Consider the following 12,405-nt stretch of genomic DNA (forward strand, 5'->3'; position numbering starts at 1 on the left):
GTTTTCAACTTGACTATAACTGTGTCAAATTCTATAGCGAAGTTAAATTACATGCTCACTTTAATACTCATATCTTTGCTAATGTTTTGGATTATGAATGTGCATATTCTGGCACTGAGTTTTGGCTGTTGCAATTATTATTCAGGCTTTCAGGTCAGTAGTTACACTATTTGCAAAATTTACAAAGCAAGAGCTGTAAGAGCTTTTTTAATTTCCAGACTTTTTTTGCTTGTTTTGTTTTTAAATTAATAAAACTCATTTTTGGGGTGATTTCTTGTTTTCTAACAAAAAGTATAGCTACACTCATTTTATTAGATGCAGTTATTTTTTTGTTTCCTCAATCTCAGCTCAACTCTGAAGGTGTCCTTGCATGCTAAAATGTTTTGATCCTGTGGCTCATACTGATTACATTTCATTGTTGCCATTTTGTTAGATGCTCCAGCCTTGCAGCCCTTCCTTGATTAAGCACAAGCACTTTATCATCACACACACGGGCTCCTTGCTCACGACCACCACACGAGTTGTGCACATGTCCATGCCCAAGCTAGGACAGCAGAGCAGGCAAGCAGGTTCTGTCAAGAGCCCAGTAAAAAGGTACCAAGTCTCAGAAGTCAGTCATGGGTGTAGTGGGAGCAGTCTTGTTCCAAATAGTGTGAACTTCTAGAAGTCTGCTCCAATGACAACATTCACTTCACCTCTCCCAGGTTCCACCATTCATCACCCTCCTGTCTTCCCAAAGAAGCCACCAGCTCCTCTTCATGCCTTCCCTTACTGGCTTTAGTGACATCCCTCTCTGGTGTTTATGATTCAGTTGTCCTGATGCCTCCCCTTTGCTCAGTGTCCCACGAAGCCCCTACTTCCCATTTTATTATCTGTGAGGTCTGGCAGTTTCTCACCTTTTGCTGTGTGTGGTGCCTGGGGCCCTGCTGACCAGCAGGCCTAGCTGACAGCAGGCCCCATGGTTGTGTCTTTCCCTTGGAATCTGTGATGGCTGGCAATTTGCCACATGGAAATGTAGGAAATTATGCTGATAACTGCATATATGACCTGAGCACTACTCTTAAAATGAAGAACGTTTTATAGTTCCTTGCACTGCTGTCTGGTTTGTACAGATGTAGCCAGGGTAGGCCATTTATTCACACAGCCTGGTAGGCTGTAGAGAAGCAGAATCAAAAGCGTGTAATGGAAGCTTTTAGTTGTATAAAGCTTGCCCAACCACCTCTCACTGCTGTAGGACTGCATGAACAAGAAGAGTCTTGACTCTCAAAAGGAAACCAGCATTTCCCACTTGGTGTGTTCAAATTTCCCCTCACAAGACCTCATAGCTCAGGCTGGTCTCTGAAGTGCTAAAGCCACCTAGTGGCAGGCTGCTCCACTGGGCACGGGTACCTAACGTTTTACAGAGTATATGTACACATACAAAACACCGATTTTCTAAAGCAGAATAGAGCAAAATAGTTTTAAATGTTAGGAAAATATGCATGCAATTATTAAGAATGACATTTGATTCTACTGAGCGCTTAACTAGTGGTGATAGACAGGGCATGGTATTGTGCCACGTGGATCTTGTGTTCTGTTTGCTGTATGAGACTACTTCCTACTTCAGAAGGCCTCCTTCCCAGTGAAAGTAACTGTGTCACTGTCTTGTAGGTGGGGAGGGAGAAAAAAATAGATCCTCTGTTAACTTGATCATCCCTCCAGTTTGTAGTAAGTTCAAAGTCTAAGTTTTTGAAACATACTCCTTGACTGAAAAAAGAGATGTCTACAAGTAAGCACAAAGCTAGCAGTCTTATTAAGGCACTAAATCTAACTACTAAACCTAAAATCTGTTTGTACAAAAGTTTAATGAACATGGCTATGGTTTACTTAAAATACTTTGAAATACTTTATTAATTCCCAGAGAATATTTCTAAGGTTCAATTTTACTTTAAATGTGTTACCTCAAGTGATGCAAAAATTTTGCTAAGTGTTGTAAGTAGCCTGGATAGTAACAAAACTGGGGACTGTTGGAAGTTCCTGTGGTTAGTCACCATGAAAAGCTGGCTGAATCCTGCTACTGCTGCTTAGACTCCAACCAAGAATAAAGGCTGTGATGGGACTTCAACTGTGCTTGAAGCCCCCAAGTGTAATTAGACATCTTGCAAGTGTTCAGAATCAGTGCAAAGGCAAGAACCTTGCACACCACTTTGTTAGATTTAACTGTGTCAGGTAAAACAGAACAGGAGTCACGACATATCACTGAAAATAGCACTCATATAATGCTGACACGAATGGTTAAATGCAGTGAATTTTTTTATTGGTGAAGATATCATTCTCAAGATGCAAAATACTCCCCATTCAATAATTTTATATCAAAGCACATTAAATAAAAAAAGCACTGTATTGAAACCCCACCAAATTTTTTCCATACAAGTTTCCTGTAATATATCCTAGAACCTCTACCAATTAGAAAAGGATACTTACAGAATTTGAGTTTCTGACAAGTCTGATTTTGCAAGAAAACACTCCTCATAGATGTGAAAGGGTTAAATATATACAGTGAGACATTCTCATTTGTTTTCCTTGCTGAATAAATACATTTTTGAAGAACATACTCTCCATAGGCAATACTTAGCACATGTAACAGTGTCTTTTCAGTATATTTGTTGAAAATAAATGCAACTGTTACTATGCTGCCAGACAAGAAACCACTGTTGTCTGCTCTGAAGTCCTAAATATATGCTAATAAAAATCAAGTGTTCCTGCCAGTACCAAACGGGAAGTATTCAGGGAATTCATGAATAATTTTTAGTGCTTCATTGTAGAGTTCCAGATCTGAAAAAGGGCAAAGAAAATCGTTATAATGCATAAGCTCAAGTCACTGACAACATTCAAGTACTGCTTATTTTAAAACAGTAGTGCTGAGTGATCCCAGTCTCCCTCCAGCTCTCTCCCCTTTTCCCACAGCAGGAACACTCATTGCTTGTTTTCTGGAGGGTTACTTCTAAGCCTGCCAGCTGCACAACTACACAAGGTCCAGGGCAAGGTGAGAACCACGCAGTCAGGAGTGGGAGAACAATCACGCCACAGCAATGATCTAGACTGGCTCCAACATTGAGTCACTCCCTACAGTTAAACCACTAAATTTGGTACAGAACTTTTCACATGACACTCTTCTACACCCTTGTCCTTATCTGGCAGTTTGAAGAAAGACCTTCACTGTAAAATGGTAACTAGACTTTCCCTTCTTATTGATTGAAGACAAGTTCAGAACTCAAAATTAATTTGCCATAATGTATATTCTTACTTACCAAATGAACTTTTATCTTCTCTGAACTGGACGTATGATGCACACATGATGGTTGCCTGATTTGTTACTCTTCCTACCACTTCAATAACTCCTGAAATCTCCTCATCCAGCTAGAAAACATACCAAAGATGAAATTAGTAACACTAAATTAGCTGCTGCCTTTACTGCACAGCTAGGAATTCTCCACAACTGATGGTTTGTTCATGACAGATTGTGTTCCATGTCAAACAATACAGTACTACGGAACAGCCCTGTCACCCTCCCCCACAAAAACCTTGATCCACTTGAAGATTTACAGGTTTTGTAATAGCTAATTCAATACCAACAAAAAAAAAAAAATAACAAAGACACATCCAAGGAGAGATACTGGTTCATAAGTATATAAAACTGTGTCAATCAATGAACAGAGACTAATCTAGGACACAGAGAGAGAACAATTCTGATTTTAATGCACTGCATTCAAACCTGTGTCAATTATAGAACTCTGTAAGAGTTAAGGAGGTATCACACATTCAAGAGAGCAGTTCCAGTATTCCACATTCAGGGGTATATCTAGAAATAATTTCTTAAGTAATCTGTCAGTAAGTGTTCAGAATATGAAGATACTGTCACTAATAAGCCTTTGGTTGAACAAAGGAAAAAAAGGCTAAAAATTATATCTTACACCAAAAAAATACAGCTTGAATGTTGTTTTTGTTTTTTAAGATACAAATTTTAACAGTGCAGTACTATTTTGGTAATGGTCTTCCAACATCTAAGTCTTCTGTAATAATTCCCTCCCCATAATTTTGGGGTCCTCTGTTGAAAAAAGGAATTGTGCATGCACAAATAGCAAAATATATTGAAAGGGAAAAAAGTTAGAAAGCATTTTGATTAACAAATCTATTAGTTTCCCCACTGACACTGGGTGAACTGGAGAGATGAACCTGGACTACCTAGCCTCACTTTTTTTTGCACACACCAGCTTCTCCCAAGGCAGTAGAACACAGACTGAAGTGCCCAGCATTATAGCTTTGCATTTATGGAATTCAACCACTTATACTGCTAGAGAAAATATTATAGAACCATTGGTCAGATGCTAACATCTGAATTTCTAACAACGCAAGGCAGGAAATGTTTTCACAAACTCAAGAAAGAGGTAAGAGACATTTTGTTGCAGTTTGACGTCAGCAATCTTCACATTTATAAGATAAAATTCTGCCAGATTTAACTGCATTTTTCATCAACAAGGACAGACTCGTCTTGAAAGACTGAAAGAGTACCATATACAGTTATTTCCCAAGGAAATGGCAAGGTTTCTCAGCGTTTAATAACTCATTTGGAGAAAAAGATGTAAATATACACATGCACTGAGTCAAGCTAGAGCATTTGCCATCACAATTAAAATAATTGTTTAATTACAGCACTTCTTGGTGAAAAAAAACAGAATCAGAAGAGAATGCTGAAATGTTATTCCTTTAGTGGTAGGTGGTAACAAAGGAAGCAGGATTTTTGTTCAGTAGTTCTAACTGTATCATACCCATTTCATTAATTGCTTGGGGTTTTTTTAAGAAAGAATGCTTCAAGCTAACTATGGAGTTTCCTGAAACACTATGACAAGTGTTCTAAGAAGATGTAGCAATGTTAAAAAAACTCTTGAAAACACCATGTTCTTTTTGATAATAGAAGTGATAAGGAAATGGGAAGAAAGACAGAAGTTAAAATAATGCTAATAAACGTAGTGGAATATATTATACTGTGAACAACTAATAGAGAGCCAAACAGGGATGTGCTGACAAGGAATGAGTTGTCTCTTAACACTAGCTGAAAATGGATGAAGACCAAGGCAGCTCATGGGTAAGAAGACTGCAGGTTAGCAAAAAGATACAAGAAAGAAAGGCAATGAAATACAGGTGGAAAAACTCAAAACATGGAAGGGATGTACAGGTTTCAGAAGAGACAGAATCTCGGGAATCCACAAGGGGCGACATCAAGTATTTCCAAAGCATTCCTTAACTTACAGGCTCGCTCAGCTCCACAGTCGTGTGCTTTCCGAGTCCGTCTGTAAGCACGAGAAGCTTCCCGCTAGGATGAATCTACAAAAGAATATTTAAGTCTAGAAAATACATTAGGCCTGTGCGCTCCCAAGGCATCTGGAAGCGCCACAGCTTTGGCCGCCTCAGCAGTTCTTTGCCTCAAAGATCCGGCCGCCTCCCGCCCTGCTCCGGCCTCCTGGAGCTGCCGAGCTGCCCGAGGGACGGCGCCAGCCCCGCTCCCAGACCCCGCCGAGCGCCCCGCGGACCTTCTCGACGCGCCCCACGAAGCAGACGGGCTGCCCGATGTGCTGCGCCAGCTGCCCCGTGGCGATGCGCGGCCGCGGCACCTCGTGGATGTCACCCATGGCCGGCGCCGCTTCCCGCCTTCCGCCGAGGGAGGGACGGGGCCCGGGAGCGGGGAGGCCGGGGCGGGACTTCCCCTCCGCCTGAGGCGACCCGGAAGCGGAGGCGGAGGTTGGTGAGAGCGGCGGCGGAGGCAGCGGGAGGGTGGGTGACGGAGGGGCGGCTGTCGATGCTGCCGCGGCGGGGAGGGCGGCGGGGCCGAGCCCCGGGGAGTCCGGGGGAACCGGCCGTCAGCTTCTAGCCTTGTCCTATCATTTAATCCTTTTAAATCGCCCCGTATTTCCCCTACCCGGCGTTTTCCCTCTCCCTTCAGATACTGGTTCCGCTCAGGTGTAATTTGGCACCGTGCCCTGGCAGCCAAGAGGGCGAAAGGCGTCCTGGGGCGCGTCACGCACAGTGCAAACAGAGGCGATTATCCCGCTGTAGTCAGCGCTGGTGTGGCCTCACCTGGAATATCGAGCAGTTCTGGGCTCCACAGCTACATCCAGAGGAGGGAATCAAAGCTGTTGAAGGCAGTGTCCTGTGAGAAACAGCTAAGGACTTCGGGTTTACCTAGTTCGGGAAAAGGAGGCTGAGGGTTGTCCTTATCATCCTACGGCTTCCTGAGGAGGGGAAGTGAAGACGACATGCTTATTTCTTATCCCTGGTATCCACTGGATATCCCAGGGTACGCGGGAATGATTCAAAGCTGCACCTGAAGAGGTTTAGGTTGAACATCAGGAAGCATTTATTTTCTGAGAGGGTGGTCAAACACTGGAAGAAGCTTTCTAGAGAGGTGGTCGATGCCCCAAGCTTGTCAGCGTTTAAGAGGCATTTGGACAATGCCCTAATAACATGCTTTAGCTTCTGATCGTCCCTGAAGTGATCAGGCAGTTGGACCAGAGAATCATTGTAGATTCTTTCCAACTGAGCTATTCTGTTAATTTAATTTTATTTCATTGTTGAAATTGAGCTGGTACTCAGTCTCCAGGTTTAGAACAACTGATGGATGTAATACAAATACAGCATCTGAACATGGCACTTGCCATGCATCTTGCCTTTTTCCCAATCGATCCCTGGCATGGAGAGGTTCCTTCCAGTTGTTCTTGTGGCAAAGGCAACTCACATATCCCAATCTGCATGTGATTTGGTGTTGCCAGCAGATCGAGGGAGCTGCTGCTTCCCCTCTGCTGTGCACTGGTGGGGCACCCAGAGCGCGGGGTGCGAGGGCACATGTGGACATACTAGCGAGAGGCCAAAGAAGGGTCACGACAATGATTAAGAGACTGGACTATCCTATATATGAAAAAAGACTGAGAGAGCTGCAACTGTCTGGCCTAGAGAAGAGAAGACTCAGAGGGCTCTTATTAATGAGCCCTGATGGAAGAGGGCAGTCAGGCTTTATTTACTCATGACCAGTGAAAGGAACAGAGGCAAACCGTACAAACTGAAACACAGGAGATTTATCAGGGAATGCTTTTGTCACTGTGAGAGTGACCAAGCATTGGTACAGGTTGCCCAGAGAGGTTGTGGAGTCTCCATCCTTGGAGGTACTCAAAAGCCACCTGGATGTGGTCGTGAAGAACGAGCTCTAAGATGGTTCTCCTTAAGCAGGGGGTTCGACAAGGGAGCCTCTGAAGGTCCATTCCAACTGCGGCCATTCTGTGGTTTGTGATTTAATTTTCTTTTCCAGGACTGGTGTTTCAGGAAATACTTGGGAAAATCTAACTCTGCTCTGGCTTAAAAGGGCAATCGCAAAACCGCTCATGTGCTGACTGTCTCTTCTAAGCAGCCAAGGGCCAGTTCAGCTTGCTAACCAGTACCAAGTGGTTTTTGTTAGTTGGCTGGGGTGGTGTTATACAGCAGTAGCTTGTGTCAGCTTTCCAGGGAAACAAACTACTGCCAGAAGCTGTGCAGAGCCATCATGTGACCAGAGAGTGCTCTGGTGTTAAATCTTATACGAGATTTAGCTGCATGTCATCCCCCCGGTGTCACCGTGACATTCACCTGTTCAATATTTTATTTGCAAGAGAATATCCTCATCTCCACAGCATATCTTCAGAGATTTGAAAGGACAGATCTCGTCACTGTAGCTGTTGGAGCAAGGTGCACAGCGGCCCTTCTAGGGCTGAAGGGTTTGAAGGGTCAGCGGCTAGAAAAACATGTGCAAGTTCTTACAAATGCTTGTCTGTATCACACTTAGCAGCTGTTGAAGGTTTGCATTCAAAAGAAAATTGTTTGAAGAGAAAACAGTAGGCTTCAGCCTATCGAGTATTGTGTTTCATTAACACCTAGCTTTCTCTTTTTGCATTTCCTGTCTTCAGGGTTTTGAATGTTTACATCAGTTTAAGTGCTGTTATTTCACTCCTGGCTTTGTTTTTTGTCACCTGTGCTTTTACTGTCTGACTTGGTTGTGGCTGATTTTTTATGATTCAGTCTCTTCAAATGTTTTTATACTATGGTAATTTGGGTTATATAGTTCTTGTATTTCTGCTTTCCTGAAATTTTATAAAAACATTAAAAATAAATCCTAACATTTTATGTAATACAGAAAAAAACATTGTTGTTAATGTTTCATTATACATATGTCCCTTTTTTTAAAATGTAGTTTTCTTGTGATACTTTCCATTCTTCTCTTTTCAAGAAATACAAATTAAAGAACCATGACTAATGTTAATTCTAGAGAAAAGAAATTATATGCCTTTTTTTTCCTTCTTCACATAGTAACTTAGGCCAAAAGTTTAAACTGTTCTTTTGGTGTCACAGAGAAGTATTTTCAACACGCATGTTCCTGACTCTTAAACTGGTTGTTTTCATGATGAGAGGGATTGTACAGGGCTGTAAGCATCTTGCTCTTTTTCTGATTGTTGCTTTCTTGGTGAATCACAGCAGATGGTAGTGTGGAAGTGAGAACTGCTCTGATGCTCTCTGTTTTCTTTTTCCATAGATTGTACATCTTAAGCTGCTAGATGTGAAATTATTCCAGTTCTTTCTTTAAGGTCAGTTTTATGTCTTCTTCTGTCCTCATTTCATCATTTATGTAATTACTGGCAGTGCCACTGTAATTTTGCCTTGCTGTATTACTGGGCATTGTCTGTTCATCTTAGTCTGCATCTTTGGTGTTTTTAACATTAAATTATGATTCTCTCCAAGTGTTGAGAGCATTCAGAAAAGGCTGAAAAGTAATGGTAAATATACTAAATCTTTGTTGCACAGAAAAATTTTATTTGATTTAACATATTGGTTTGGCTCAAAGGTCGCCCATAGTTCTTGTCAAAGGAGACTGACAAAGTGCAGGAGGAATAAATTAACCCCTTTGTGCAGCTCTGTAACTCATCTTTGTCCAGTGCCACGTAGGTTCTCAGAGCCTCACAGAAAGACAAAATATTTTTTGCAGCCTCACAGAATTGCTGTAGCTCAGAGCTTATTATTTGCTAATGACTGAAGCTGTGCCAAAAGCATTATTCTTAACTATCAGCGATTGTGTTCACTTTTTTTTGTGAGAGAGAAACATGAGGAGGAAGGGAATTGCATATTCCTACCAAGGGAGATTTTTATCTTTAGGCAGTGAATTCAATTTCAGGTCTCCTATAGAAATAAAATTAATCCCATCTGGAAGGGAAAAGTGCTGTGCTATATAGGAGAAATGACTGCAAGAATGTGGTACTATCTCTGAATGGTGGGTGTATTTTCTGTGATTTTGTGCTGACAGCTTTTTTACAAAAAAAAACACAACTAACTGCTTTTTTTCCTCAAGACTGTATGACCATGCATCCAAATCCCAAAACTTCAAATTTAATTTTTACTCTGAAATGAAACTTAGATGAAGCTGGTTGTTCTGAGCTTTCATTACCTGAAACCTCATCTTATCTACAAGTAGTAAAACTGCAGCCTGATTCTGCAAGTGCTTAAACTGTGTCCTTATCTTCAAGAGCAAGAGTGTTTCCATTCAGCTGTGTGTTTCTTTGTTGGATAGGGGCTTTGTTCTGTTTTTAACATGTGATTCAAGAAATTTAGTGGTTGCATTTCCCGTTGCTGGGGAGATTTATGTTTACTTTTGAAGTAGCACAGTTGATAAGATTCTTAAAAGAGCATCACAAATGCATTGCCTGTCTACAGTCTTTCCCTTACCCATGCTCTACTGTATGTAGCTCTGTTTTTTGTTTCTGTGCCCCCTCTGGTTTTTTAGTCATTTGTTTTTCAGTTCTTACTTAATAGTGTGTTCAACAAAGCTACTGAAATGCTGAAAGTAGTAGTTGTTGAACTCTTCCTGCCACATACTTACAAAGACCCGAGATCTACAAGCACAACTTTTGTTTCTAAGAGGTTGCTAGAGAAGGAAACACTAAACATGTTAGTCTTTTTAATATGTAGTTTTATACCACCTCCCCACATTCACAGTCACAAAATAGGGCAGGTACTATTTCCTTAGGGCTGGGCTGGTGATTTTAACAGCATAAGGACTTGAAGCCTGAGCTTAGGATGTACTTTTGTTAATTTTGTTTGGTTTTCTGGTTCAAGCAAACCTATATGTGAGTTTTGATTTTGATTTGGTTTGGTATTGGTTTTTTTGTTTTGTTTTCTGTTAGAGAAATACTGCTGGCAGTGGAATTAATCTACTTCAGAAACAGAAAATTCAAAAAAAAGATCAATGCTTATACTTATGTATGTAGATAAGATGAATTCTTTGGGTTTTAGAAAAAAATGGGATACTGTCAACAAAAATAAAAAATCTAGTATGTGAAAGTGCTTGTAACATTAATTTGGCTTGATCAAATTGTCCTGATTGCTAATTTACTCTGAATCTAAATGCCTATTGTCTTTAAAGCAGTGAAGTTTAGGTATGTTACGTATGCAGGATTTAAAAGACTAAAAGTGCATGGTTCCCTATACAAATCTTTTGTGCCATGTATATACTGATTAAGATGCTTTTCTTTGTGCAAGAAAGAAGGGAAGGGGGACATTATGTGATAGAGCTGAAAACTGTACAATAATGCAGATCTCAAAAGAGAAAAAGTGTGATTGGAGCAACTGCAGCTCTGGCACCTCAAGTGACTGGAATCTGAGACTTTACCTAAACTATCTGTAAGATTTTGCACATCAAGTTGATTTTGCTTCTTGTTGTTGCACACTTAAGATGAAGGTAAAATTGCATTTTAAACTGTTCCACAACTGCTTCTCCTTCATACATCATTGGAGCAGAAACCTGACTCTTGAGCATTACAGCACAGGTTTTTACCACTTGAGCTATGGGACTGACAACCCTAATTGGTAGCAGGAGAAGACTTATTCCCTGAGGGCTGAAAAAGGAATATGCTGCTGGCGCCATGTGTTGAGCCTGGGTGTGGGGGGAGGTAAGGAATAAATGAGATAATTAGGAGTTTCTACTGTGTAATCTCCATGGAACTGGAAATATCAGTATTTCTCTTGCTAAGGTAGGAGAACAAGCGAAAAGGAATAACGTGTTGTTAACTAACATTTTTAAAAAATTACTGTATTCTGGGATTGGATCACAGAATGGTTTGTTCTGTTCTTGTGCACATTAATGTAGTTTATTTGGTGGCTAGAAGTTGCACTGTGTCAGCATAAGCAAGCAGTAGCTGGCCAGGCTGTGGGGTATTCAGTCTTCAAGTCTCAGGTATCAGGCCACAGTTTGAATAGCTGCTGCTTTTGCCATGATCTATTTATACACTGTTCCTGAAAGCCAGTGCTTGCACTTCCTACAGGACTTTCTGGAGTGTGTGATTGCTTCTAACAGCAGAATTTTAGGCAGTTTATATGAATTGTCAGTACTGAGTTGCCACAGGTCCCTGGCCAGGGCAAAAAAAGGTCTTGTTTATTGTATCTTGTGTTGTATATGAATATTTGGGTAGGGAATGAAGAAATCCAGCAAATAGTTAATCTAGGATTTTTTTTTTTCCTTAATCTGCACATTTCACAGTAGCACTCTTCACTCTTTCCCACATTCTAAAGATTCTTCTTTGTTAAATTTAGTGTGAAATAATGTTACTGAAACTTGACCCTGTATACGTCTTTAATTCTTCACCCTGGAGTCCTTTCCTCTGTTGGAGGTGTATATTAGGGTTGCTATTGGGTCAGTCCCTTCTCATTAACATGTTGATGTCTGCAAAATAAATCAGGATTCTGCTCCTCAAATTCTCCTTCAAAATTGAAATTACATTATTCCACTTTTCCCAATTTTATATGGGTATTTTGGTAGAGCAGATATCTGCATGCCTTTATTTAAGCCTTCCTCTTTGTGTCCAGCACATAATGTGTTTCAGCCAGACCACAGGCTGCTCCATAGGTTGGTGTTGTCCAAGGGTCCAAGTTCAGCCTTCGAGGGACCCTCATGGGCCCCTTCATGGGTTTTTAGTATGACTTTGTCCCATTTAAGTTACTCAGAATTGCTTCTATGTAGTCTTCCAGTCCTGAGAGGCAGGGGACAATGAGCATTTTCTTTTGCAGTCCATGTTTTCATGTCAATTGTTTCCTTGTTTTCTTCCCGCAATGGAGTTCTTAGCTACCTTGGAAGAGTCTTTTAATGATTTATTGTTGCAAAAAATTTGCTACAAATGATTTCTCTGCTTTTTCTTTTAAGGAAATCATTGGTAACTGTTAATTAAAGGTACTCAACTGTTAGGCAGTCCTTAAGATTGCAGACTGGGAAACTGAAAATAGTTACCACTGTCTTTGAAGAGAAAGCTTGTCTAATAACAATACAAAGTAGCAGAAAAATATGAAAACATTCTGGATAAA

General features: G+C 40.9%; 2 protein-coding genes across 5 annotated transcripts in view; one reads left to right on the plus strand and one right to left on the minus strand.

Annotated features, from left to right (window-relative positions):
- Nucleotides 1-2,274: 2,274 nt before the first annotated feature.
- On the minus strand, nucleotides 2,275-5,729 carry RPA3 (replication protein A3). Its single transcript, XM_015619459.3, has 4 exons — nucleotides 5,571-5,729; nucleotides 5,290-5,364; nucleotides 3,291-3,399; nucleotides 2,275-2,814 (listed from the first exon to the last, which is right to left on the minus strand). Exons 1-4 carry the CDS (start codon nucleotides 5,667-5,669, stop codon nucleotides 2,732-2,734), a joined length of 366 nt encoding a protein of 121 aa, XP_015474945.1. The 5' UTR covers nucleotides 5,670-5,729; the 3' UTR covers nucleotides 2,275-2,731.
- Nucleotides 5,730-5,736: 7 nt separating this feature from the next.
- UMAD1 (UBAP1-MVB12-associated (UMA) domain containing 1) overlaps nucleotides 5,737-12,405 on the plus strand; it is a 79,939-nt gene continuing 73,270 nt past the window's right edge. The window contains exons 1-2 of one of the 4 annotated variants that reach the window (XM_015619454.1): nucleotides 5,737-5,778; nucleotides 8,594-8,645. The gene's annotated coding sequence lies outside the window, so the exon portion shown is untranslated. Of the gene's footprint in view, nucleotides 5,812-8,593; nucleotides 8,646-12,405 lie in introns of all 4 variants that reach the window. The other 3 variants (XM_015619456.2, XM_015619458.1, XM_015619457.3) reach the window with 3 other exon arrangements.

The sequence above is a fragment of the Parus major genome, chromosome 2 (assembly GCF_001522545.3).
Source record: "Parus major isolate Abel chromosome 2, Parus_major1.1, whole genome shotgun sequence".
Taxonomy (NCBI): domain Eukaryota; kingdom Metazoa; phylum Chordata; class Aves; order Passeriformes; family Paridae; genus Parus; species Parus major.

Excerpts from the sequence above, each read along its gene's own strand:
- RPA3 (XM_015619459.3), bottom strand. The coding sequence starts at position 5,669 with ATGGGTGACATCCACGAGGTGCCGCGGCCGCGCATCGCCACGGGGCAG. Across the intron at positions 5,365-5,570 it reads TCGTGGGGCGCGTCGAGAAG|ATTCATCCTAGCGGGAAGCT; the intron begins GTCCGCGGGGCG and ends ATTCTTTTGTAG. Across the intron at positions 3,400-5,289 it reads CTGTGGAGCTGAGCGAGCCT|CTGGATGAGGAGATTTCAGG; the intron begins GTAAGTTAAGGA and ends TATGTTTTCTAG.